The 27,514-nt window shown below is 44.6% G+C and overlaps 1 protein-coding gene across 1 annotated transcript; it reads right to left on the reverse strand.

Moving 5' to 3' along the window:
• Window positions 1-294: 294 nt before the first annotated feature.
• Window positions 295-26,831, reverse strand: CCNI2 (cyclin I family member 2). The gene is made up of 7 exons (XM_066617203.1): window positions 26,526-26,831; window positions 11,692-11,848; window positions 9,628-9,762; window positions 7,986-8,060; window positions 6,963-7,103; window positions 5,243-5,473; window positions 295-3,674 (listed from the first exon to the last, which is right to left on the reverse strand). The coding sequence occupies exons 2-7, from the start codon at window positions 11,803-11,805 to the stop codon at window positions 3,267-3,269; spliced, it is 1,104 nt and encodes a 367-aa protein (XP_066473300.1). The 5' UTR covers window positions 11,806-11,848; window positions 26,526-26,831; the 3' UTR covers window positions 295-3,266.
• Between the last annotated feature and the right edge of the window lie 683 nt (window positions 26,832-27,514).

Here is a 27,514-nt window from a genome sequence, read left to right on the forward strand (position 1 = left end):
ATGTTTACTTGTGAGTAGGCTGACTTGCCTTAGTCGAGGCAGGCTGAGAGGCTCCAAGGATGTCAGAATGGTCCTCATCCAATGAGTGCAGCCCCCAAAAACACCAGAGAAGGAGGTGCCTCCCTCCCAGTCTATGGAGCCCTATGGAAAGCAAAGCAGCCTCACAGTCGTGTTTACTTGTGAGTAGGCAGACATGCCTTGGCTGGTGGTCAGGCCAGGCAAAGGGGAATGTGAGGACACCAGAAGGGTGCTGATCGATGGAGCTGGAGCACAACAGAAGGCAGCCTCCCCCCCCCCCCCCCCCCCAAAGAACAAAAAAGAGGTTTGAGCTGGTAAGGGGAAGTTTTCTGTTTTGCACTTGCAAAGCCAGGTGGGTCTTTGTATTGATATGCCTGAAATAGTAGAAATTTAAACTGGGCACTGGGAGGGCTGGAAATCTCACTGATTCTTTTTGGGGGTTGTTATGCAGGCAGACTACAGAGTAAGCCCCATTGACCACTTTGGGACTTACTTCAGAGTAGACATGCATAGGATTGGGCTCACTGGCTGCAATCCTACCCACACTTTCCTGAGAGTAAGCCCCATTGACCACAATAGGACTTAATTCAGAGTACATTCACTTGGTGGAACAGGACTGGCTCCCCCTTATTTAATTATTTCTTTTATTTTAATTTAATTATTTATAATTATTTATTTTAATTTGCTTGATGATGTCACTTCTGGCCATGACATCACTTCCAATGGGTCCTGGACAGATTGTCATTCTAAAAAGTGGGTCCCAGTGCTAAAAGTTTGAGCACGGGGGTGTGTGTTTGTGAGACTCTACAAGTTTTCAAAATCACTAAAATCAGAATTTGGAGGAATAATACCATCATTTTATATATCAATCAATGTGTACTTTCATGCAGAATGCAATGAAACAAACCACATTGAAATATCTGTGTTATAACAAAAGGTACAGCCAAAAAACCAGTGGGGGTGGGGTGATGGTACATCACCACGCCCACCTAGGGCGTTGCCCCACCCTCTACATGGGGTGACACGCAGGCCTCCCACACCGGGTGACACGAATCCTAGTGACGCCACTAATTGGCACAACTATGTCAGTGTGGAAATGTTGGTTAGGATTTGGGCCTTCCTTACTGTGACTGACTTGGATTAACTATGTGTATCTATTTATTCAGAATTCATTCATGTGACCCCGTGTGACAGGATCATGTCACTAAGGGGGGGGCAAGAGGGGGTGCTTGTACTTACTTAGGGCTGCTGCAAGAAGTGTGGGGAGCCCCTCACAGCCCTTGCAGGGCTCCCTGAGGCGTGGAACATTAGGAAACAGCCACCTCATGGTTGTTACGCGAAACCAGAAATGGTTTGCATGTGCTGTTTCTCAGTATCCCAAGCCTCAGGGAGCCCTGTAGAGGCTTCTGCTTTGCCTGCCAGACTTAGCCTTCATTAAACAATCTAAAAATGGGATGCTGGGGTGCGTGTGTGTTGCTGTATCAGTGATTCTGGTTGTTGTACCATTTACTCACACTTGAATTGGAACTTTCAGCTGGGGTAGGTGGAAATTAAAGAGTCACATGACTTGGATTTTGCACTAGTGATGATGTGAACAAAAAATATTACTTACATCTTGTGGAATCTGTGCCTATGACTGCATTTTTCAACTGATAACTAAATAATTTTTAAATGCTGCCTGCATCTCTTATTGCATGTGTGTTTCTTTAAAGGTAACACTTGACACCGCATGTCGCCAATCCATAACACTGTTTTCCATGTGCAATTTTCTGCTTATATATACAGTAATTGTGGAACTGGTGGTAGGCTCGGCTACGTTCCATGCTAGCACATGAAGAAAGTGCAAAAGTTTTAAGGCCATGGGTTTAGAGTATGGTTATATACTGAAATATGCTATGCACTCCAATTACCTTTGACTTCAGAGTGAGCAAGGCTGCAGAAATGTAATACTGTTTGTTAAAACTTGACTCTTCCTAAGGCACAACTTACTATGACTTAGGGCACAATCCTAACCAGATTTACTCAAAAGTAAGTCCTATTTTGTTCAATGGGTCTTACTCTCAGGAAAGTGTGGTTAGGATTGCAGCCTTTCCTTAGTTCAGATGCCTGAGGGCCCAATCCTATGGTCCACACCGCGCCTCTGTGGCGCGGACCACAGTCACAAACATGCCACAAGGCACGTTTGCGGGGCTTACCACTGGGCTCCCACCTGAGGTGACTCAGCTCTGGCCGGCGCTGAGCCACCACAAGGCAGGCGCCCACGTTCCGCAGCTCGGCAGTGCCTGCCACCGCCGAGCTGCGCAACGGCAAACAGGGCGGGGACGAGGGCGTTCTGGGGAGGGGGGAGGCCGGCGTGATGCAGGGAGGGGCGGAGAGAAAGAGGTGATGCGGGGAAGGGGTGTGTGCCAGAGGCGTGCCTGGGGGCTGGCGGGAGGACCCACAGAGCTCTGCTCCACAGGATCCTAGGCGCTCATGAAGGCTGCGTGCCTTACACAAGCGCCTTTACTTTACAAGCACCCAAAGGGCACTGCTAAAGAGAGTAGCCCCATTGCGGGGCTGCCTCCCTTACCTGGGGGAAGGGAACGAATGTCCCCTACTCCTGAGGTGCCTCCCGTGGTAGCGCGGGAGGTGCTGGATGCGGCGGCAGCCCTCGTGGTGCCACCCAGCGGGGGCACCCCACGCAGCGCAGGATTGGGATGCCAGCCAGGTAGTGATCCATTTGATTGCCATCTGGTGAATGTTTAAATGAGTGTTAAATATTAGACCTACACTTGCACCTGAAATTATTGGCAGGAGCCTAATTAATCTCTTTAACCTCACCCATGTGTTCAACTAATCTTCAAAATTCATCCATAGCTAATTAGTCAAGCACAGTAATTCAGTTTTTGCAGGAGAGCAAAGCTGGTGTCTGTGAAGACAAACTATAAAGACCTCCTGCTGTGTGGACTCTAGGAGAAGAAACTTTGAAAAGGCCCACTCAGTCCTGGAACTGTGTTTGATCTGTAATAAATCTGTGGAATGTTGATCCCTGAGGTTTTGTCTTTCAGCTGCTCACAGCCCAAATCTCTGTGTTAGCTTCATATTCTAACCATTTCAAAACAAGAAAGCATGCAGGATTTTTTTTTAAAGGAAGCAGTTAAAAAGGGTGAGGAGTTTAAGGCTACGAAACAGTCTATCTACAGTTCTGTTAACCTTTTGAAATATTAGAAATATTTTTGGTGACAGTTCCTTGGCTCTACGAAACAGCACTAGTCTATCTGAGGTGCAGGCTGTAACGGTGGGCAAGAACCACTACTTTCTTCTTGCCTCCGATCATCATTGCTGCCCATAGTGCTGGTTTGTCCAGCATCTGGGATTCCATCTTCATTGTACAGATGCTTGAATCCATCATAGAATTCATCAGTCTCCATGTCATCTTCATGGATTTTGGACTGAAGGAGTGAGAAAGTGGCTGGTGCCAGCCAGTTTCCTCTATTTTGTGGGTCAGTTCGCATTCCTGTCTTCACTGCGGAATAACAGCAAGGTAACTTTTCATCCAGGTGGGTTTGAATGTTTTGACTTGCAGGGTTGAAAATATAGACAGCATTGGACGGTTCGAAGCCCAGAAGTTGTTGATCAACAAGCTCTTTACAGCGGATGAATTGGGTGCTGTCAATCTGCAAGACAATATATAACACAACCATTTTCCTCTAGCTACCATCAGTATTCTCATCTGCAGTTACATGCATGTGATGGCAAAATATTTTAGTGACAGTATCTAGTGTACACCAAGCGATACACATAATACAGCCAACCATTGCTAGTTTCCACTCTGCATAATAAATGGAGAATCTGTGTATACTTTGATCCTTTTACATGGTCACCAACAAATTCTATCATACTAGTGCAGCCTCCTGTGTACTTTGAGCTACCACAGGAGTTGCACACTAACTCCTGTCAAATTACTGGATTTTGCTCTTACACAGATATATTGATCAGCTGTTACAGAGCTCCTGTGAAGAGGGAAAAATATGGTATGTCACAGGAGCCAGAATCTCACTATCTCCCAAGGGTTAGTACAGAAGCTCAAGGAGCTGGAGTTTAAGGGTGCAATCCAGCCCTTGACTTGGGGCAGCATAAGTCCCTTATACATGGGCATGTTTGTGCCTCCTCAGGAGTCGGCTAGGCTGGTGTACAGAGGTGCGCTGGCCTATGGAGGCTGGAACAAGCCTCTGTGCTGACGGAGGCACCAAGGCTTGCGTTGGCTCATTTGGGCCTCTGAGGTAGGCGGGGAGGGGGTGGGAGGGCAGGCGGTGGGCAGCCCTAGGGGCAGACGGGCAGGGAGCAGGAGGTGGGGCTGGGATCTGGCAGTTATGCCGGATCCCAACCCCCGTTCCCAGGGAGAACAGAGCAGCTTCAAGCCTCTCCGCTCTCCTTGGACTTGTGCTAGCTCAAGAGGTGGCGCAAGTCTAAGGAGACCCATAGGGGAAATGGTGCCTTTCCCAGAGGTAAGGGGAAAAGCTTCCCCTTGCCTCTGGCTGAGCTGCTTTTGGCCCCTATCCTGTGCTGGATGCAGCACAAGCCTCCTATCTTGCCTGTTCCAGTGCAGGGTAGGATTGCGCTCTGTGTTACTATAGTTTTATACTATACTAATGCACGGCATATGCCCCCAAATGGTTCTGTCATCTTGCCAACCAGAACAGTTGGGGTCTACTCAATCCTTCCTCTTCAGCTTTGTGGCAACTGGAGGAATGCATGGGTGGCTTGCACCACATCTAAGCACTCTTGACCTTCCTAGGTCTTCATTTCAAATTTGCCTTGGGAAATTAGAGACAGCCATCATGGGCTGAGCTGACATTTAAACAAACTCCATGTTACAGCCTAAAGACCAAGGTTTGGCAAGTTTTCAGCAGCCAGTATAGTAGCAATTCTCTTGCTTAGATGAGAACATCTGGAGTACATACTGGATTGCCTCGAAGGTGTGACTTAAATTTTTCACTGGGTCAAGATACTGCATAATAACCCAATGATGGGCTTTGAATGGCTACCCTCTACCAGGACATTAACTCCCATTAAAACTAACATGGACTTTTGCATCCAGTAGAACACGCATCCTAACAAAGACATACAAGCACTGCTGTGAAGTACATTGAAAAACGTGCAATGTTGGTTTATATGTGAGGTTTCTCTTCTCATCTTTGTACTGGCCTCAGATTTGTGCCGTGAAGGCTATTTTGACTCCTACCTGTGCTTTTTTTAGCAGATCAGTAATCACAGGAAACCAGTCAGGAGTCAGCCTCTCCAACTCCAAGGTGATGATCACCAAAGCCAATGTGGAGCCCTTAAACTGCAGTAGTTGGTGGCATGCCATACAGTGCTGTAGCTGTTTGGTCAAGAATGCAACATGGCGGGAAGGATTCCTCTGAGGCAGCCCATTTAGTAGATGGGGCCACTTGGATATCACCATGGCATGGAACTGGAGAGAAGAGAAAACATTTCGATTATAAATATATATATATATATATTTAAACACATATTCCGCACATATCTATATTAAAAGCAACACTGAGGTCAAAAGTGAACTTTGTACGTTTTCATATGTCATTGACCAGAAGTGCAAACTAATTCTTATTCATGGCAGAGAATCTCTAAAGTTTATTATTTTTTGGTCCCACTGTTACTATCTGTGTCGTATTTGCCAAATATGGAAATGTTGATTAAGCTTATACTGAATGTAACTCATTCTGAATTATTGCATTGTTGCAATTGTAAATTCAGAAGGTCTGACTTCTCATTTGTATAATTATGAAATAGTGATACTTCAAGCCAGCAAATAGGAGTAAAAGGGAAAAAAATCACTGATGATGCTTGAAACCAATTTAACAATCTTGTTATCTGGGCCAGGGAGGGGGGTAAAGGGGGTAATTTGTACCCGGGCCCAGCGCAAAAAGGGGGGCCCAAGAGCCAAAGGAGGGGGCCCGGAAATTTCCTGGGATCTGACATTTTCCTGTCTACTCAGATTTGTTGCCCATATGGGATACTGGGGACATTACCATGACTGGGGATCCTAGGGACTGATGCCACATGGGTGGGTAGACCTGGGCTCCAAAGACTTTTCCAGCTGTTTCTACCCTCCCCTCACCCTGCTTTACCCCTCCCTGCCCCTATTCTGCTCACCCATCACCACCCTCTCCTGCTCTGTTTCAGCGCGCCCCCCCCCTTTGCAAAGGGGCCCAAAATTTTGTACCTGATAAAATTTCTCTAGGAGGCCCTGCTTGTTATCCTGGTTGTGATAGGACATTTCCCCAGAACAATCCTTATGGTAGGATGGAATAAGAATCCACCCTTTGCTGTAAAGAGATGAGCTCCGAGCTCCATTGTCATATCACATGATTTTTGCCTTACTATAGTACATGGTAACTTCTGAAAGGGGAGTTCTCATTCTTTCTATAAAACAGTTAGCAAATAAAAAGTGACTTAAGTGCCAGATCAGAATGATCTAATTTGCCTAAAATGAGGGTCAAGTGTTTTTATGCAGGGAAAGATAAAGAAAGCTGGTCTGAGATGCCCTATTTGTGAAATGTAGCAACAATTCTGAAAGCTTTTTATGTACAGTATTAAGAGTGAAGATAGTTAGAAATATTTTTGCAGCGTGTATTTAAGCAAACAAATCTATAGTGGTACAGTATGAAAGTCTTTTACAAAGTCAATTTTAGTTGTCCTTTCAAAATGGGAGTCAAATGTAAATGAGATGTAAGGATTTGAATAGTGGGTTGTTCCAATGAGATATCAAGATCTTTGCAATACTACTTTTCAAAAGACAGAGAGATAGCTAAGAATGGGTGCGCTGTGTGGCTAATCAAATGAGAATGCATGTGCATAATTGCTGTTTTCTAATTTTGTTTGGTACAAAAAAGAAATATAGAACAGACTTTTTTTTCAAAAAACAAAAAAGTAGTGCTTACAATGTTTAAGAAATCCATGGATGTTGCTGTGTAAAGATCCCAGTGAAGTTTATCCAGTACAATTTTTTCCATTCTCAAAATCTCAGCTGGTGAACACTTACAACCACTCTGCACTGCAAGCTTCTTTACTGATGGTATTATCTGTTTTAAAATCAAAATGAAAAAACAATAATAAAAGAAGCCCAATTCCTACAAAATTTCAAGTGTTGGTGTTGTGTGTGTGTGAGTGTAATTATCTGATAAATGAAGAATTGCCTTCTGGACTGCCAACTTCTGTTACAATTATCAGGGACTTCAAATAAATCCTGCCTGGTATTCAACATCTAAGGTGGCTCCATTATTACAGAGCACCATTATCACAGGCTTTAATAGAACCAAGTTGCCTCCTGTATGAATTTCCTTTGGTACAAAGAAGAGTAATTTTACTGAGGTCTTCCACATTTCAAGGTAAGCATGAAACAAAAAACTTGGGCCTGAACATATCCAATGTTACATTCTGAAATGACTCACTGAAACATGCCTGTGGCAGCAATGTCATGTTGCCAATAGCTGCATTGCGCTACCATAGTCAGCTTGCCTGGGTTATCATGCTGGCATCACAGTGTGGGTCAATACTTCTGCATCAGCAAACACCATCATCACTTGAGGCAACTAAGCAATGAGCTACACAGCTGTTATGCTGCTGATAAATGGAGAGAGTGAATACATGACACAGGAGAACTAAGGCTAGACTGAGGAAGATCCTTCTAGACTTGTGTCTAAGCACTCTTTTAGCCAACAATGGCAGTGTAATGCTACACAGCTAACACTGTTGTAAGCATTTATGAGGGGATTGCAACTGACAAGCAATCTACCAGGGCAGGATTCCTTGCTCAGGATGTAGCAATATCGACTTGCAGAGCAGCCTCAGCCATTTCAGCCATGCACATTTATAAGAGCAGAGTGAACATCCTTTACGCTGTATTGGAACATAAAACTGATTTCCCCTATCAGCTCACCACATTTAAAACCAAACACACATACCTCATCCTCTTCATTGATTTTTGCTGCCAGAACCAGGCAAGCTATTGCGATGCATCGAAGGTATTTGAGCTGTGCCTAGAGGAAGGAAAAAAGAGAGAAATGAATGGAGGCAACGCTGAAATGGAAGAAAATGACTGAAAATAAGGTAGAACTGCAAGCTGTAAGAGCCGTTTATCTCAGTGACTTGTACATGGAACTTCTGGAGCTGTACTCTTAAAAAAATGGTGCAAGAAGATGGGTACTATCAAGAAGTAATAACACAAGTTTAACAACTACTGCTTTTTTTTTTTTTTAACAACATATGATTCAGTTTTAGGAAATGGAGGCAGGTGGAATCAATAGCATCCATGGAGAATCTAGCTATACAAAACCATACATTCCCCTTCTGTCCATCTGAAATCAAGGTAGTGAATGTGGTTCAGCCCAGCACATGCTGATAGAGAAGCCATGCAATTGGTCTCACAAGGGAGCAAAATGATTGGACGAAAGTGATGCTGTTTTCAGCCTAAACTTACACGTGGATGCAAAATTCTATTTATATACACATTGGCAATAGGTATTATTTTTAGGGGGGTGATGCTCATGATCATTTAGTTCTCCGATGTTCATAACCAGATTCAAACTACTGTCATGCCCAATGGCATAGCTAAGGAGGTGCAGGGGGTAGCAGTTGCACTGGGCAACAGGATTTGGGGAGCAACAAGCTGAGCTTAACACTAGAGGCCAAAATTGTGAAAAAATTGGTTTGTATGAATAATACCATCAAGTTATATATCATTGGAAAGGTAATTTAATGCAGAATGCAATGAAATAAACCTCTTTGAAATATCTTTATACTAACAAATGTTATGGCCAATTAACCAGAAAATGAAAACACAACTGCCTAATGGAACAAAAAGTGGATTTTCTTAACTCAAAACTGACCTATGAGACTGATTGTTCTGAGAGTCAATGAGATGTTGTTATGATACAGCATGGAACCAATAAGGTGTTAAATATGAGTCAGCTCTCATTCCTATGTATCATAAAACAGTTACCCATGCTAACTGGGTAAAGAGCCACTTTTTCAAGTGGTGCTCCTTGTATGCAAGGGGGAGAATAACTGCTCCTCTTCACCAAAGTACAGTGTCTCTAACTAATAAAGGGCACATTTTTATTTAATTAAATTTGATTTTGTCGTGGGGGGGCTACAAAATTTCCTTTGATCCCAGGGAGCAGATAGATGCCTTAGCTATGCCACTGGCTGTGGGGAGGGAGGTGGCAGAGCAAGTGGGTAGTGAGTTTCTGGGGAGAGGAGACAGATTTTCTCCCAATTTTCACTTTTTTAAAAGCATGACATCACCTGGACATGACATCACTTCCAGTTGTGACATCACTTCTGGGGCATCATTTTGAGCTCGGCACTGGGCTACATGATCATTAGCTATGCCACTGGTCATGCCCATTGTCTGATGGACACCCACATATAATTTTCACTGCATTCCACTTTAAAATGTGTGTAAGCAAAAGAAAGAAGTTAAGTGAAAACCAGCCTAACATCTTTGAGATGCTCTTAACTCCATAACATCCTGGGCTTACATTTATGGGTATGATTGACTTCCCACTGTTAATAAAAATCCAGAGAGAGGTCAGAGCTCTTTACCTTTACTGAAGCCAACAACCGGTTCAAAAAGCTGATAGCCAAAGCAAATGTTTCAGAGCAAAACTGAAAGAGGGAGCTTAGTTCTCCAACCCACAAAACCGCTTTCTCGTAATAGCATGGAGAGATGTCTGTGCCCTAAAATGAAAGAATCAAGTGTAATCAAGTGTAAGTGCACATTGGGGCAAAAAATCAAAACTTCACATATAGGCTGATGGGTTCTGAGCTGTCTGTGACAGGTCAGGAGAGAGATCTTAGGGTGGTGGTGGACAGGTCGATGAAAGTGTCAACCCAGTTTGCAGCGGCAGTGAAGAAGGCCAATTCTATGCTTGGGATCATTAGAAAAGGTATTGAGAACAAAGCGGTTAATATTATAATGCCGTTGTACAAATTGATGGTAAGGCCACACCTGGAGTATTGCATCTAGTTCTGGTCACCACATCTCAAAAAAGACATAGTGGAAATGGAAAAGGTGCAAAAGAGAGCGACTAAGATGATTACCGGCTGGGGCACCTTCCATATGAGGAAAGGCTATGGCATTTGGGCCTCTTCAGCTTAGAAAAGAGGCGCCTGAGGGGACATAATTTTGAGACATACAAAATTATGCATGGGAAGGATAAAGTGGATAGAAAGATGCTCTTTACACTCTCACATAACATCAGAACCAGGGGACATCCACTAAAATGGAGTGTTGGGAGAGTTAGGACAGACAAAAGAAAATATTTCTTTACTCAGTGTGTGGTTGGTCTGTGGAACTCCTTGCCACAGGATGTGGTGATGGCATCTGGCCTGGATGCCTTTAAAAGGGGATTGGACAAGTTTCTGGAGGACAAGTTTCCATATGGGTTACAAGCCATGATGTGTATGTGCAACCTCCTGATTTTAGAAATGGGCTATGTCAGAATGCCAGAAGCAAGAGAGGGCACCAGGATGCAGGTCTCTTGTTATCTGGTGTGCTCCCTGGGGCATTTGGTGGGCCACTGTGAGATACAGGAAGCTGGACTAGATGGGCCTATGGCCTATTCCAGTGGGGCTGTTCTTATGTTCTTAAGAAGCAACACAATCTTTTTAAAGATCATCATTATGAGCAAGGCTGGAAATATATTTCAAACTCTTAGATTCCCACAAATATTTTAGGCACACATATGCTAAGACACTTGAGATGATTCTTTTTTAAAAATCTGGATTTTGCTCATTGGAATCCACTTTCTATGTGGAAGTGGCTTTTAAGGCAAACAGACCCTCATCCTCAAAATGAGTAAGAGATGACTGGTATGGGTAGATAAATGATAACAGTTCGTCATTCTTACCTGTCTCAGTCTTTTGATCAGTGAGAAGGATTTTATTGCTACATAAATGTTACTGAAGTGTTTGCAATCTAGTAAATGCTCACACATACACAAACACACAGCCTATATATGATGGAGCTGGTCTCTGGCACTACAGCTAACCTAACAGTCTAGACCAGTGGTTTTTAAACTCTCAGGGAGTTTGAAAACCACTCTAAATCCTTGCGGGAGCAGGAGGAAGGCAGTGACGCAATCCCCAGGATCGCGTCGCACAGGGGACTGCAGGGGCTTGGTTGCACTTACCAGAGCCTTCTGCAGCCTCCCGGGGGTGTGGGAAGCCCTGCGCGATCTTCTGCAGGGCTCCCCAAAGCTTTGAAAGTGAAAGCAGAGCAATCGCGCCCCACTAAACCAGAAGTGGAGTGTAATTGCTCCACTTTCACTTTTGAAGCTTCGGGAAGCCCTGCAGAAGGTCACACAGGGTTTCCCACACCCCTGGGAGGCTGCAGGAAGCTCTGCTAAGTACAGCCAAGCCCCTGCAGCCCCCTGAGCAACACGATCCTGGGGGTCGCGTTGCTGCCTCCTCCCTATCTCCTCGCTGCCCCTGCCTCTTAAGGGAAAAGAGGCCAGGGCCCTCAGGCTGGGGCATCATAATGCCACAGTTTGAGAAGCCCTGGTCTAGACCGTAGGGGGGAAAAAAGAGTTGAGAAAGTCAGGTTTAGTTGGTGGTAATTCTTATATAAGGGGCTCTGAATTCATAGTCCTTTCATAACTGAAATACCTTCAATGTGAAGTCTTGGAAGACTGGCACCTTCCAAATCTTTGCCTCTCTTGCTAGAGCATTCTCCAGTGCCAAAGCAAGGTTCTGGCTCTCCGAAGGCCCTGTGCACTTCATAGCATGTACCAAATAGGCCTCTTTACTGGACAGGAATCACTACCTGAAACAAGAAATTTTTTTTTTTTTCATAAAATGGACAGTGTAGTTCAGGGTCAGCTGAAGTTACAAACTGCTTGAAGCAGGCCCATAGTGCCACCCTTCCCGCAGTTGCATACCTGCAGGAAACCATGCACCTTCCTTGGCACAGGTTCTTAAAACAAAGCAGGAAATGCAGAACATGCTGCCAGTGCTCCCAGTGTGCTCTGCTTTTCCTGCTTTCTTTAAAAAGTCCATGTGGAAGACAGAACAAAATAAGGGGGCAGGATCACTTTGACCCTCAGAGTGTGGCAACGTGGTCTCCCTGCCCTCTCTCCTGGCTCCTTCCTCTGCACAAGCTCTTGAAACAAAGCAGGAAGTGCAGAACACGATAGGAGTGCTCCGGCATGCTCAGCATTCCTTGCTTTGTTTAAAGGGCTGGCTCTGCCAGTGGCAGACTGGAAGGACGTACTGGGTGTCTGTTCACTGCTCTCCCTTAATCTGACATCTGATGAGAATGTCATCATTTTGTCGATTGTAGCTGATGGACAGAAAAAGTAGAGAACACACGTTAAAACATTTTTAATGTATAAGCCTAAAGACTCAAGCTTATTTGCACATACTTACAGGAACCTGTGACACCTAAACTACTGCTAGGGAGCAAATCTTATCTCAACAGCTCAGTATTCCTGCAGTGACCTGAAGTCCTGGCTGGTTCTAACCCCAAATACAGACTGTCTTGTTTTAGGCAGCACATTAAATCTGTGAGATGGGAAAAAAAATTATCACATTTAATTGAATTTGCTTTCTGGTTTCCAAGACTTCCAAATATGCTGCCTCTGTTCTCAGTGTCTCTTTTCATGACTCTTTGCCTACCCTGGGGAGGGCTGGAGAATTTGTAACAGCTCACCAAATGGAGGGCACTTACAGCACAACCCAAGATGGGTTCGTTTAGAAGCAAGTTCCATTATATCCAAATGAATCTAATCCCTGTAAATGTGATTAGGATTGAAACCTTAAAAGATGGCACTTCACATGATAGCTGCCTCCATATGGCAAGCTGTTTGCATTCAGCAGCTCACCCTGCCTATTGGATTATTTTCCCCAAATCCCACTCACACCCATGATGTGCAGCAAAGCAAATAGCTTGACCCACATGGGGAGCACTGACACATAAACCAGTGCCTATAATAGTGGCCTGAAGGCACAAGGAAACACAGCCAGCCAAGTCCTTTTGTTATGGCATGTAGGGAGGGTCAAATCTGATCTTTTTTAGTGCAGGAGAACAATTAAGGATTTTGCTTTAAAAAATAGACAGATGTGAGATACTGTGCTTCAAACATGATTAAACTTCCTTGGAAAGAACATGAATCAAAGCATGATTTTTGTGAATTACTTGCAAGGCAAAAATCAAAACATGAAATATTAGATTTTCACATCTTTGCGGTAAGGAGGTAAGCCCTCAAAGAACACGTTGTCCTATGGGTAGCAGTCATCATCCATCCATTAGCACTACGGCTCTCACAAGAGTGGAATGGTCCTTCCGTTTTCAGAGGAAACTCACATTCATGGAAGAGTTACTCTGGATACTATCCTATTTCTTTTTCTCACTATCTCCCTCTGTATATAAGCAAACCGGGTTGTTTCCAGATGCTTTCACAAGGCATTCTGGGGCCTGCAGAAGTCAATGGATTGGGTTGCGGGCCTGGTACAACCCAGAAGCAGTCTCGGGAGGCTCCCAAAAGTGTTTTGCGGCAGAACACTGAGCATCAGGTTATGACCCACTGCACACTGATTTGTGACCCACAGTTTGGGAAATGCTAGGTTCTGGCACTGATTGCATCAATTATTTAGCACGAAGATAATCAAAAAAAGCAAGTTTCGATCCGTAAACTACAGTTTTAACATGTCCTGCATAACAGGGACAAATCCGATGAGTGAGCTGGCCAATCAATTGGTCCACCTCTTCTGATCCATCTGCCTGGGAAAACTTTGTTTAGAAACTGTCGAGCACTGCAAGCAAAATGGCAAGGTGTACCACCTTGTTGAAGAACACTATTGGCTCTAAGGGCCCAATCCTATCCAAATTTCCAGCAACGGTACAGCCGCAGTGCAGCCCAAAGGTAAGGGAACAAATGTTCCCATACTTTGAGGAGGTCTCTGTGACTGCCTCCCCACCACAGGATGCAGTGCATGCCCCACTGGCACAGCTGCACCAGAACTGGAAAATTGGATAGGATTTGGCCCTTAATTGGGTAATTCACTGCTTGTTGAAAAGCTATTAATTCAAGATTGGGATTGCCTTCTAAGGGAGGCTAAGCGTAAATGCTCCCCTTCTTATTTTGGAATTAAATTTCCTACTAAATTTTCTTTACCCATTTATTTTTATGTACTGGCGGTTCCCAAGTTGAGGCGTGCTTATATGATTGCACGATGCAATGCTTTACCTACGGCACAAATGAAGGGTCGTTTTCAAAGGATTCCTCCTGAGCAGCGTTATTGTGATTGTCCCTTAACTGAGTTAGACACCCCGGTGCACATCTTTTTCCGATGCCCAAAATATGCAGCAGAGAGAGATCGATTCTTAAAGAAATGGATACATACATTTTCTATGTTTTTGGACTCTTTAAGACTGAAATGACTGTTAAGTAGTCTTTGCAAAGAGTGTGTTGTGGATATAGTCAAATTCTGTTTCTATGTGGTTTTAAACTCTGGTTTTAAGATTTTAGATAAATAGGTGTATGGCTTATGTGCTGATCAACCTAATAAACGTGAATCTTGAATCTTAATTGGCTAGTTTCAGGAATAAAGTAATTCTGTAGTATTTCCACAGTTCACCAGAGGAAACAATTCACCTTCTCTTCTATGGAAACCATTCAGCAGTAATTTGAAATTTGAATTGGTACAATCAATTCAACAGAATTTGAAATGGTAATTTGAAATTTGAAACAGTAATTTGAAATGGTACAATTAGGCCTACTTCAGTACTTCATTCCTTCTCATTCTACTGGATGTTTTGGCCAGACCTTGCCAAATTGCCATGTGTGATCTGTAAGCAAATGGTAAAAGTTTTAAAAACCACCACCACCAATACTGGCAACATTTGTTATAGAACAGTGGTTCCCAACCTTTAGGAGTCCATGGTCCACTGAGGAAAAAATTGGAATTGTCGTGGATCACATGCAATCCTCTACCCCCCTGCACACAAAAAATACAATTAAATTTGCAATAATTCTAGAAGATTTATTAGATTCATTATTTATAGAGAAGATTTGTGGGTTGCTGCTTTTGTTGATGGCTGTGAGCAGTCTGTTCTCCTTTCTCTCTGGTGATCCATGGGGCAGTGTCTCCCAAGCCAGTGCTCCCCCACGGACCATCAGAGAGGGCAGAGAATGGACCGGCTACAGTTGACTCTTCAGAGCTGGCTACGGTTGGTCTGTTCTCCACCCTCTCTTGTGGTCCATGGGGAAGTCCTCACTCAGTGAGAAACAGGAAGCAACTGAAGGCAATCTTTTTTTCTGAGACTTTGCAGACCAGTTCTCAGGGTCTCACAGACCACTTGTGGTCTGCAGACCACAGACTGGGAACCAGTGTTATGGAAGAACATTTTAATTTTGCCCACTGAAAAAACATTTCAAAGTTTGATAGTAAACCCAACATTGCTTCATATCAGTGACAGAAGCGGGGGGGGGGCACAGTCCACCCTGGGTACCAGGTCAGAAGGGGTGCCACAAAAGATCCAGCCAAGATGGTGGTGGAAGGCACCCTTCCTTACTATCCTTCTTTGGCAACTGGGCCAAGCTTGAAGCAGTTGCTTCTCAAAGGAGTGAAGAAGTGGCTTCACTGAGCGTTGCCGAGTCGCTGCTTCCTGTTCTTGCGAATGCTCGTGCAGCGACTTTGAGCACGCCGAAGCTTCTCTGATGTACCTGGAACATCATTACCCTGAACTGCCCCAAGTGCTGGAGCCCCTTGCGAAGCCACTGTTTCATATAACTACAGTATCCCTAAATATAGAGCACTCCTAAAAAAAAAAAGAAGATCAAGCTGCACGCTCAAAATGCAATGGCCGATGTTACATTTGACCTCAGGAATGGCAATATTTCAAAATCAGTTGGGGAACACTTTAATCTCCAAAATATTCCCTGCCCATTCCAAACTTCCTTCAATGGAAAAACATCAAAAGGTGAGAAAGGGGAAAAGCTGAATCAGAAGTTATAACAGGACTTGGCACCTTCACAGGAGAGATCTGACTACAGGTTTCCTATCACATTCCAGAGCTAATTGATTTAACATTGTTATGAGGTAGTTATCACTACTTGTGAATTGTCGCTGTGCTTTTCATGCATACCTTTACATTTCTTATAAGATCAGCGTCACTTCATTTCCTCTTGCGCCTTTCATTTTTCCCCCCTCTATATCCATGTATGTGTCTGTCTATAATACACACACTTGCCCCCTGGGGATTTCACTTCATGCATGTGATGGAAATGAGCTGAAGTCTGTGAAAGCTTTTGCTGAAATCAATTTGTTAGTCTTTGAAGTGCCACAAGACTCTCTAATACTACTTGTGAAAGATGATTCATTATTAATATACAGTATTACTTCAATGTTCTTTGATTTACAAGAATCTGGATATATGTAACTGTTATATAGTGGGTCCATCCGAATAAAGGAAGGCATAGTGATAACAGCTCAATACGTTTATTCCTTCTTCCGAACAGAACCTAGCAATGAATTTGACACAAGGCAAACACCTCTGGCTTTTATGCCCTTTAGCTCTGCCCAGATTCCCAGATTGGTGCAATTGAAACATTAACTAGAGGGCGAATCAGATGGTAGGATTTTGATCCATCACCCGGTTGGCCAGCTGTAAGTCTGGGCCAATCAGTTATGCAGGATTTCGATCCTGCATAACTTGCATACATAACACCCCTCCCCACCAAAGTACAGTTCAATGTTAACAAACATAGTCCTCAGAGTGATGGGGCTGTACCCGCATTCGCAAGGTGCAGTGAGGCTTTGGTATCGGGACCTCTGGTTCCTTAGTCCGCTCTGGGGTTGGCACAACTATGGCAGAGGGATTCCCCATAGGTGCACTGACATCAGGTGGCTCAGATAAGTCCAGGGAGGTCTCTGGTTCCTGTGGTAACACATCAGGAGTGATGGCCTCTCCGGACTGTGGCAAGATCTGATGCTGGTTACCAGGGACAGGAATTGGTGTGATGGGTGCTGAGTCAGCCAAGCGGCGGTGCATCTGGTTCACATGACGGAGGAGAGTCCGGCTGTCCTGGATGGCAACCTCATATGAGACAGGACTGGTGACTCTAATGACAGTAGCTAGAATCCATGCTGGGCCATTTGCATAGTTTCAGACATAGACTGGGTCGCTTGGGCTGAACCCACAAATGGTCTCTCTTATCTTGGAAGTCGGTGGTCTTTCCAAAGTTCTGTCTGGAGCAGGATGAATCCTGTCAGCATCAAAGTCTAATTTGCTGATGCTCTGGATCCCAGATACCTGGATGCCAAGAGGATCAAACTACGCAAGGCCGAGGAGACTGGTGAGATGGCCCTTGACGACCACCAGATCCAGGAGCCCATAAAAGTGTTTATAATGAACCTGAAACTTACCCACACCCTTCACGGGGATGCGGTTGCCCTGAAAATCTGTAAGCAAAAGTCCAATCAGCTCGAGGTTGGGGCCCTTTCTAGGGCAAAGGTGCTGAAAAGTCTCTGTTGAAATTATAGAGAGCGCTGATCCAGAGTCCACTTCCATTACGCAGGGAGACCCTTGAATTTCTACAGTCACATGTACCTTTTCCTTGGTTGGCAAACGGACACTCTGGGTGGGGTGTACTGGAGTAGTGTAGAGCTCTTCCTGGCTGACAGACCCCTGAAGAACTTTCTGGCTCCGAGTCCGAGAAGGCTTACTGTAACAAACGCGGGCAATATGGCCCCTTTCCGCAGGCCCGACAAGTCACATCGCGGAACCGGCAACTCCAAAGTTCATGCGGTTCCCCACAGCTGGCACAAAGGCCCCGGCTGGAGACCTTGGAGGCTTGCCAGGCCCCGGGTCTAGGTGCTTGTGGTTCCTGGCGATCATTGCGTCTCGACATAACTCGATTAATTCGTAGCACCTCCCCTTCTTCCAAACGTTATGAGGCCATGTCCTCATGGTGGACTGCCTCAGCTTTTCGAGTTGTGGGTGGACTGCGAGAGGCATGAAGCTCCCTTACTGCTTCTTCTGCTTTTTCAAACGCCAGCGCCTCCTTGACAGCCTCTTGAAAGGTCAGCTCTTCCTTCGCAAAGAGCTTCCTCTGAATCCTTTCATCCCGGAGGCGGCATACGAACTGGTCGAAAAGCATTTCTTCCAGGTCTCAGAATTCACATCTTCGTGCAAGATGACAAAGCATGGACATGTAAGCTGGAACAGACTCACTGGCAGCCTGATCTCGCTTGTAGAAGGCATGGCGGTGTAAAATATGGGACGGCTGGGGCAAGAAGTGATTCTTCAGGAGGGCCACAATGTTCTTATAACTGGTAGCCCCTAATTCTGCTGGTGCCACGAGATTCTGGGCGATTTCAAAAGTGGCAGAGCCACAGACTCTGAGCAAGGTGGCCCGCTTAAGGGCAGCATCTTTGACTGCGTTAGCTTCAAGGAAGAACTCAAGATGTTCTGCATAAGTGTCCCATAGCTCTGGGGACGCTGGATCGAATTCCTCGATGTGACCTCGGCTGGTCATCGTGACAGCTCAGCAGGCTTATGGAAGCAGGTCCTTCTTTCTTCATCTGTAGTGACAATTCCCCGGTGATGAATCAGCTCGAAGCGAATCAGCTCTTCGTTCTAGCATTGTTCAGCATGGAGGAATAGGATCCCACCTCCGTCGCCAGTGTTATATAGTGAGTCCATACAAATAAAGGAAGGCATAGTGATAACAGCTCAGTACGTTTATTCCATCTTCAGAACAGAACCTAGCAATGAATCTGACACAAGGCAAACACCTCTGGCTTTTATACCCTTTAGCTCCACCCAGACTCCCTATGATTGGTGCAATTGAAACATTAACTAGAGGGCCAATTGGATGGTAGGATTTTGATCCATTACCCGATTGGCCAGCCATAAGTCTGGGCCATTCAGTTATGCAGGACTTTGATCCTGTAACAATCTTTGATAACAGTAACAATCTCAACATTTTAAATACTAGAGGGTTTGTGAGTATTCACACATCTAAAATCCTTCTCTTTTTCTAAGCCCTAGTAGCTTACACTATTCCATTTCCTAAACCCTAGCAGCTTATATTATTCTGCATTCTACGCAGCCCTAGAGAGGTCAAAGTAGCACACATTTCCAAGTTTCTATCACTGTAGAATTCCATGGAGTCTCTCACAGCCTTTCACCCTATCCTAAACATTTATAGTATGAGTCATCCTCTGTCACCCAACTTTGTTTCTTATCAAACACCTTTGCAAGTTCATCACTGTGGAATTAGCAACGTAAGCAGAGTTTTAAGGTTGGGTTTCAACAATGGCTGTTCAGAATTCAAGGAAGTATTAGAGGACCATCATTGCCTGTGGCACAATGTGTCCTACCATGGTCTCTGGGCAACTGGTTTTGTATGTTCTGGAATTACTACAAGCTTTGCCTTGTAAAATGGCAACAATCCTTCAGAAGTACGAGGCCATGGAGGTCAGCCATCAATGAAACCAACTGAGGTGGTTGCCCCAGGCAGCAGATTGGCAGTTCACCCGCCTATTTCCACTGTTTTTCCTTCTCGCCCCCCCCCCCCATTCCCTGGATTGGAAAATAGACATTTCCAATGCTCTGGCTCAGCCGTTCTCAAACTTACCGGAGTCACAGCTCCCTTTTCTCACTGCATGCTCTTCCTGGGCACCACCATCTTGGATCTCATGCTATTCTCATAATATTCTCATGAAACTTTCAACTGTAGGGATCCTGAACCTTCAACAATTGTATAGAAGAGGGAATTTCAGCAAATGCAGTTTGTCATCTCGCAGATGACAAGCCGCACCTGCTGAAATTCTTCTCTACACAATTGTTAAAGGTCCAGGATCCCTAAAGTTGAAAGTTTGCCCACCCTGCCCATGAGAATAGTGCAAGATTCAAGATGGTGGCACCCAGGAAGAGAACGCCAAGGACATCCAGTGATGCCCCTGTGAGTACCTTGCAGCTTTTTGAAACCACACCTCATAGTTTGGGAATGACTGTTCACCATTCTCTTCTCTTTCACACTTTGTTTTCTGCCCAGGCTGTAATTTTTCCCCATCTATCCAGGAAGGGGGTGGAGTAGATGCACCATCACCAGGAAAAGCAAGAACAGAATCTGCAGGCATCAGGAGGGCTTGGGTTGGCCCTCCTCAGAAGCATAACCAAAACAATTGTACTAGATGTGTTCACATTTTAATCTGGCATAGGCAACTTTGGATGGTGCCCATAATAAATAACACTCTCTCCATAACCTTGATAAAGTTACATAATTTGAGGCACACATGCGTTTATCATCATTTTAAGCACAAAAACAGTCATTTAACCATTCAGAACAAAGCCAAAAAAATTGTATAAGAAAGTTCTTTTCTGCCTATGGTTCCAACATTTCCAAATATTTCTACCAGCTCCAAGTATTTCCAACTTTTCAAGTAATATACCTGTCTGCACTAATTAGGATCACCAATTATCAAGAACGATTCCACTGCACAGAGTTTATGACTACGATAATAAAGTGTCACAATGAGGTAAGTCTACTGAATAAAACTCTCAAAATTATTACAAGGACATATGGGATTGCAACACTTAATGAATACAATAAACACTGTACAGTGAAGTAATTTTCTTTGACTGAAATCTTACACTCCCTTACCCCAGTGAAACTTACTTCTGAGTAAACCTACTTCTGAGTAGGCCTATAAGGTTTGATATCTGTGGACTCCAATTCTTACTTGTATTACAATGCTATGTATTCAGAAATGTACAGCTCTTGAAGAACATTTGATTATAATTTGGTCAGTATGCAGCCTCTCTCCCCTGTATGAATGTTGTCTTTTTTAACTGGAACAAGCAGACATTATCATCTCCAACAAAATTATCCTCTCCCCCAAAGACTCTCCTCCTATTTTTCATGCTTCTACAACCTACTGAAGAGATGAAGCAGGACTAGGGCCACTGCACTGAAGTTGTCTAGGGTAAATCAGTTTCATTGTGCTGCACACAATATTTGCCATGGCTTTTCACATGTATCTTGGCAAGCACTTGCATTAAGTTTGAAACTCCAGATGTCTCAGTTACCAGAAGAACATGATTTGATGCTGAAATTGTCATATGAATAGCAAAACAGAGATTGCCCAAGTGCATTGTCCAAAACATCAGTCCTATTTTGTTGTTTTAAGGCATATTGCCAGATGAATGTAGGAACATGTATACATGATTGACACAAAGTTGTATGGATGCACATTCACCCATGCAAATAAAAAATGAAATTATTATTAAAAAATGAAATTATTATAAAGCAGGCTAGGGATTGCTACAACATTGCAACTGGTTGTCACACTCAGACTGATCTAGCAGTTGTTTTCTATGGGCGAGTGTTCAAAAGCGCAAGTAAAGTGTTCAATCACCTGATCACATCTCTTAGGTTCCTTTCCTTATGATGTTCTAATGTGTGTACATATGGGACTTTGTTTTGCAAACACAGCACTCTATTCCGTACCATTGAGATTGCTGACACAGGAATCTTCAACTAGTATGGCGATGAGAGATTAGGTTGCACCACATATTAAAATTCCCTTCAGAACAAGAATTCTGCAGTTCCTCACCAAGACAGATGAAAATATGTCCTGTCATACCCTGCCTCGGCATACAAATTCTGAATCAGGAAGCATCAGAGACAAGGTACACACAAGAGAAAAGCAGAGAGGCCCAGCTTGCCTCCCTCCAGGGAAAGAGTCAGAGATGAGATGAGATACAGGCTGGTGTAAGAACTGCCTGTATCCATTTGCACAACGCTGCAATCACACCTATGGAAATATTCTCATGACATTTCTAAATCTACATTATTACGATTGGATTGTATCTCGACCTTTCTATTTTTCAGTTAATCTGTGAGAACAATTCTCAGTTCATGGGTCACTGAAATGCAGAGGTTAAAAGCACAACATGAAACTGGGGGAAGATACCACAGTCACAGATAATTACCGATACTAGAGGTCCAGGAGGCTGCAAGGAACAGAGGGTGCTGAAACTTGTGAAAACTCCTCCAGTCACTAAGGCAACCAGATCCTCCTCCCTTATTCTTTTGAGTCAACAGTTTGGAACATCACCACAACCACCACAACTGTTTAGGACACTGGCCAGCCAAAGTTAATGACTTTTATGTCCCATTGGTTTTGGGGTGGGGGAGGAGGAGTTATGCACATGCCTAAATCTCTTCCAAGTCAATTAGATGCAAAAGTGTTCAACTTGGGCTGAACTGTGACCTTCATTGTCAGCAGCAATCAATGCCTGGGTGATCTATTTTGACACTGTTCAGAGAATAGTGGAATGCTATGTCAAAAGAGCCATAAATACACAGAGCCCAATCCTGAGGGCTCAAAGAGCCGGTGCTGCTGCTCAGTGCTGGTGCTGGATGTCAAGAACATGCCGTAAAGCATCCAGAGAGGCTCCCTGCACTGGGCCAGCACCAGTCCACACTAAGCCTCAGCACTGTGTGGTCAGCGCTCCTGCAGCACCAGCTGCTAGTGCATATTTTTGGGGCGGGGGAAGGCAGGGAGTGGATGCAATGGGGCGCAGATCCAAGGAGATCCATTGGCACCATGGCTGCATTACCTGAGGTAAGGAAGCAAATGCTCCCTTATCCCGAGGATACTCCCGGCATGGGCCTGGTGCCCACTGAATCTGGTGGTCGCCATTTTGGTACCGCTGGAGCCATGGGTGCCAGAAGGCTTTGAATTGGGCTGCCCATCTGGATGCTAGCAGGTAAAAGGTTTTAAGAGAATATAAAAATAGCAATTCATCCTGTTCTCCCTCGAGGGAGTAGCCTGAAGCCACTTCACCTACATTTCTGCCCACACACAAGACCTGCTATTAGTCTCTACTGAAAGAAGTGCATGTGTATGCGACAGTAATGTAGTCATAAATTCTGAAGTGCAGATGATTGTCACAATATAACCACACACCTCTATTATACCCCATTATGGATATACAAAAACAACCTCAACTTTGAATTTCTTCATTAGAGCATTTACTGCTCTTGTCACTTATTTCTACTTTAAAAGTTAGTTGACTTTGTTTAAAAATCTAGCTCATTTCGTTCCCAACTTTTGGAGTGGGTACTTAAAACAAATGTAAAAAAAATGAAATTTAAAAATATCCCAGATAAATCAGGTATATTAGAGTGCTTGGCTAGGCATACTTACTGAGTACCACTGAGTTCAATAAGAGTTAGGTTGAAATACTAACCACACTTTATGGAGAGTAAGCCCCATTGAACAAAATAGGACTTACTTCTGAGTAGACCTGGTTAGGATTGTGCCCTCACTCTCAGATAAATTCACATTGGAATGTAGCCTTAACATACTAAGAACTACATACTGTCTCTCAGGCAGCTCTTGAGAAAGGCAATTAACAGATGTCCCTAGGCAAATTTCTCAGTTTGCCTCCTGCTGAATCTCCTCCTGATGGTTCTTCTTGAATATGTTTCTTGAAAGAAAAAAGTTTCAAAGGCAGCAGCTGAGTGCTCCTATATTGACATTACCACTTTTGCTGTTAAAAAAAATTACTGGAGCTCCACTCCCCCTCAACAGGTTGACCAAATATAAGTATAGGCACTCTGTCCTCCATTGTATCTGGTCACCCTGCCCCTCAGATACACCCTGGTGATTAACTACAATCTTCAGCAAGTTCCTCAATGATAACTATGAAGCTACCCTATAGAAACCATCTGAAAGATTTCCAGATTCCCATAAGGGACATCCACTAAAATTGAGTGTTGGGAGAGTTGGACAGACAAAAGAAAATATTTCTTTACTCAGCATGTGGTTGGTCTGTGGAACTCCTTGCCACAGGATGTGGTGACGGCATCTGGCCTGGATGCCTTTAAAAGGGGATGGGACAAGTTTCTGGAGGAAAAATCTATTACGGGTTACAAGCCATGATGTGTATGTGCAACCTTCTGATTTTAGAAATAGGCTATGTCAGATGCAAGGTTGGGCACCGGGATGCAGGTCTCTTGTTATCAGGTGTGCTCTCTGGGGCATTTGGTGGGCCGCTGTGAGATACAGGAAGCTGGACTAGATGGGCCTATGGCCTGATCCAGTGGGGCTGTTCTTATGTTCAAATTCCCAGGGCAATTCCATCTGGACACAGGGCCAATATACACATATTCATGTAGCACTGTGTGCCAGTACATCAGTGTTTTCTAAATTAAATGTGTGAAGGGGAAAGCACCTCCCCTTCACACGACACATTCAATGCAAATAAATCTTGTCAATTGTTCAAACTACCTCATTAAATGCTACTATCAACTCATATTAGCTATCACATGAACATAATCACAACAGACTCACAGGGCCCATAAGGAGGGTAAACGGGGTAATTTGTACCTGGGCCCAGGGTCAAAAAGGGGGCCCAGGAGCCGAAGAAGGGGGCCCAGAAATTTCCTGGGATCTTATATTTTCCTATCTTACCTGGACTCACTACCTGCATGGGATGCCAGGTGTGCGGCTGCAGCCAGTACCAGAAACTGTATGTGCTGAACCAAGGAATCCATACATGACACTCCTTAATGCAGTGTTCAGTCTGGGTGGAAACTGGGCTGCTACAGCAGCTCTTGCCATGAAGGAGCATATAGGTGCTCAGGGACACAGCTGAGGTGCTACAGATGCTGCAAAAGTGCAGACAGGACACTTTCCATTCTAGTGTGAACCTAAATACAATGATGCTGATTTATTGCAATGATTATTTATATGTAAAAGATTTTAGAGAGACTTAGGAGTGTGTTTGTTTTTCCATATTACTGTCAATGCTGCATGGGCAGGTAGACCTGGTCTCTGCATTGGGAAGCCCAGTAGATCCGGACTCAAAACCTTTTCTGGCTGTTGCCACTCTCCCCTGTCCTGCTTTGCCCCTCCCACCCTTGTTCTGCCCACACTTGTCTTGTTTTGCTCCTCCCTGCCTCTCCTTCTTTGGGAAGGGGTCCAAAAGAAACTTGTACCACTTGGTAAAATTCTTCTTAGAGGCCCTGACAGACACCCATGATCATATCACCCACCCTCAAACTTTTATTTCATGAATGTCAAAGGTCAAAGAAGAGCTGTCCAGCCTCTGCTGAGTCCAAAATACCACAGGAATTATCAGCTTCCTGCCACCCTTGGAAATGCATTTGGGTTGGCTTCCAACACAATTCTCTTAACTGGTGTGTTCTATGCAGGACTGACCTGCATGGACAAGGCCAACTGAAGCAGCCACCTCAAACAGTAGGTGGGTGGGAGGCTCATTTTGGCCACCTGCTTCCCTTTCCTGGTCCTCCTCCTATTCCCTGGATTAGAAAAGGAGGAGGGGGACAAAGCAGAAGTATGGAACAGTAGGCTAGACTGTCATAGAAGCAGAGGCAAATCACCAAGTCAGATGCACAGCACTTGGCAAGCCACTTCAGGTGGTAGAAGGTCTTGAGCCAGCCCTGGTTCCATAAGCTGTGGAAAGCTTGCACCAGATTCTGGACTCCAACAAGACACAAGTCCCAATAACTGCTAGGTTATCCCTTTGACTTCCCACTGCTAAATTCTATGGTTTCTACAGTGCCATCAATGTTCATAGCATTTTGCACAGAATGAGAGAATAAGACCCTGCCCCAAAGGGCTTACAAATCTATCTAGACAGAAACAAGGCAAACAACAGAGGAAGGGAAGGAAGATGGAGGCAGGAGAAGGCCAGGAGGCTTAAATCTGATCACAGAATGAATGTGGTCCTGTTGCCCAATTTTTCCAAATAGGATAGGTTGCACTTCTCATAATTTACAAAACACACACTTTGAGGTATGAATCTGCTTCCAGGCCAGAAAAAGAGAAATAGGACTTTAATAAAAATCAAGTGATGTATGAGGTGGGCCTGAGTAATGCTGTTTAGATCTATCTGAGTTCTATCTGTTTAGATCTATCTAAAGCTGCCTTGCACAAGAGGGAGAAGCAAGACAGGAAAGCAAGCAGCCCAAACAGAGACAGCCAAACCACGGATCTCCTTCCGTTTTTGTAAAATGAAACAACAGGAAACAAAACAGATGACATGACATGGATCATATGACTGGCTGGCACTTTAAGTTTTAAAAAAGTAAATAAGAGTTGTCCACTTTTGGCTACGGCACCTAGAAAGTAGGGGGAAGAGCTCCAAAGCCTGGGTCTGTGTCTCCCAAATGACCACCGCTCCCTGAAGTGGACAGTGGTGGGTTAAGGGCCTGATCCTATCCAACTTTCCAGTGCTGATGCAGCTGCGATGCAGCCCCAAAGCAAGGTTAAAGTTACCTTTAGTAACTTTAACCTTGCAAAGATACCTTACCTTGTGGAGTCTTCAGTGACTTCCCCCACCGCAGGATGCAGCGCCCAACCCAGTGGTAAGGCTGCATCGGTGCTGGAAAGTTGGGTAGGAACAGGATTGGGCCCTAAGCCACCTTCCTGACAGTTCCCCTTGGATGGGCTCTTACCTCCCTGGACGGGGCTGGCTGGCAAGCATTGGGGAGAGAGCCCGCCTGCTCAGCAGGGGCTCCGCTCTTCAGGCCTTTGTTGCTTCTCTCATGCTGTTTTGCTCAGCTGGGCAGCCAATGGCTCGATTGCAGAGGAGGAGGAGGAGGAAGAAGAGGAGGGAAGAAGATCCCTGCCGATCATAGTTTCACTGAAGTCAATGCGCCCTTCTAAGTTACTAAAAGGGGGGGGGAGCAGTCTCTGTCTTCTGAGCAACACCAGACAAAGCCTCACTGGCTTGCCAGCGCCCGATCCTCTCTCTGCAGTCAGCCTTCCTCCGAAACTGCTCAAACGCTGGACCTGGCTTTTCAAGGGCGGGTTCAAACTGCATCAGGCTCCTCCTTTGGGCTTGGGGTGGCTCCCAGCCCATCCACATCGCCTCCCTCTGCCGGCAGAATGTTACAGAGCCCAGCTGCAAAAGGCTAGTAGTAGTGGGTACGTAACACTCTGCCTGATCCTGCCCTGGTCAGGTGTGCGGGACACACACACACACACCATCACCTCCATTCTGCTGGTTTAGAACTCGCAGCACAATCCTATGCATGTCTACTCAGAAGTAAGTCTCATGATGTTCAGTGGGGCTTACTCTCAGGAAGGTGTGGATTGCAGCTCTAGTCCCCAACTGACTGAAGCCCAGATATATTTCTTAGGGCAGTGGTTCTCAAACTTTTAGCACTGGGACCCACTTTTTAGAATGAGAAGCTGTCAGGACCCACTAGAAATGACATCATCAAGCAGGACCATTTTTAACAGTCCTAGGCTGCAGTCCTACCCTCACTTACCCAGAAGTAAGTCCCATTTACTATCAATGTTAAAAGCATATACTGTATATAGTAGCCTGTTCAAAGTACAGATCTGTAACATTTCCCCAGTCACATGCCATGGGAGCATCAAGTATAATATATTAAAAATAAAATATTGAAATGAATGGGGACCCACCTGAAATTGGCTT

The sequence above is a fragment of the Tiliqua scincoides genome, chromosome 2 (assembly GCF_035046505.1).
Source record: "Tiliqua scincoides isolate rTilSci1 chromosome 2, rTilSci1.hap2, whole genome shotgun sequence".
Classification (NCBI taxonomy): Eukaryota; Metazoa; Chordata; class Lepidosauria; order Squamata; family Scincidae; genus Tiliqua; species Tiliqua scincoides.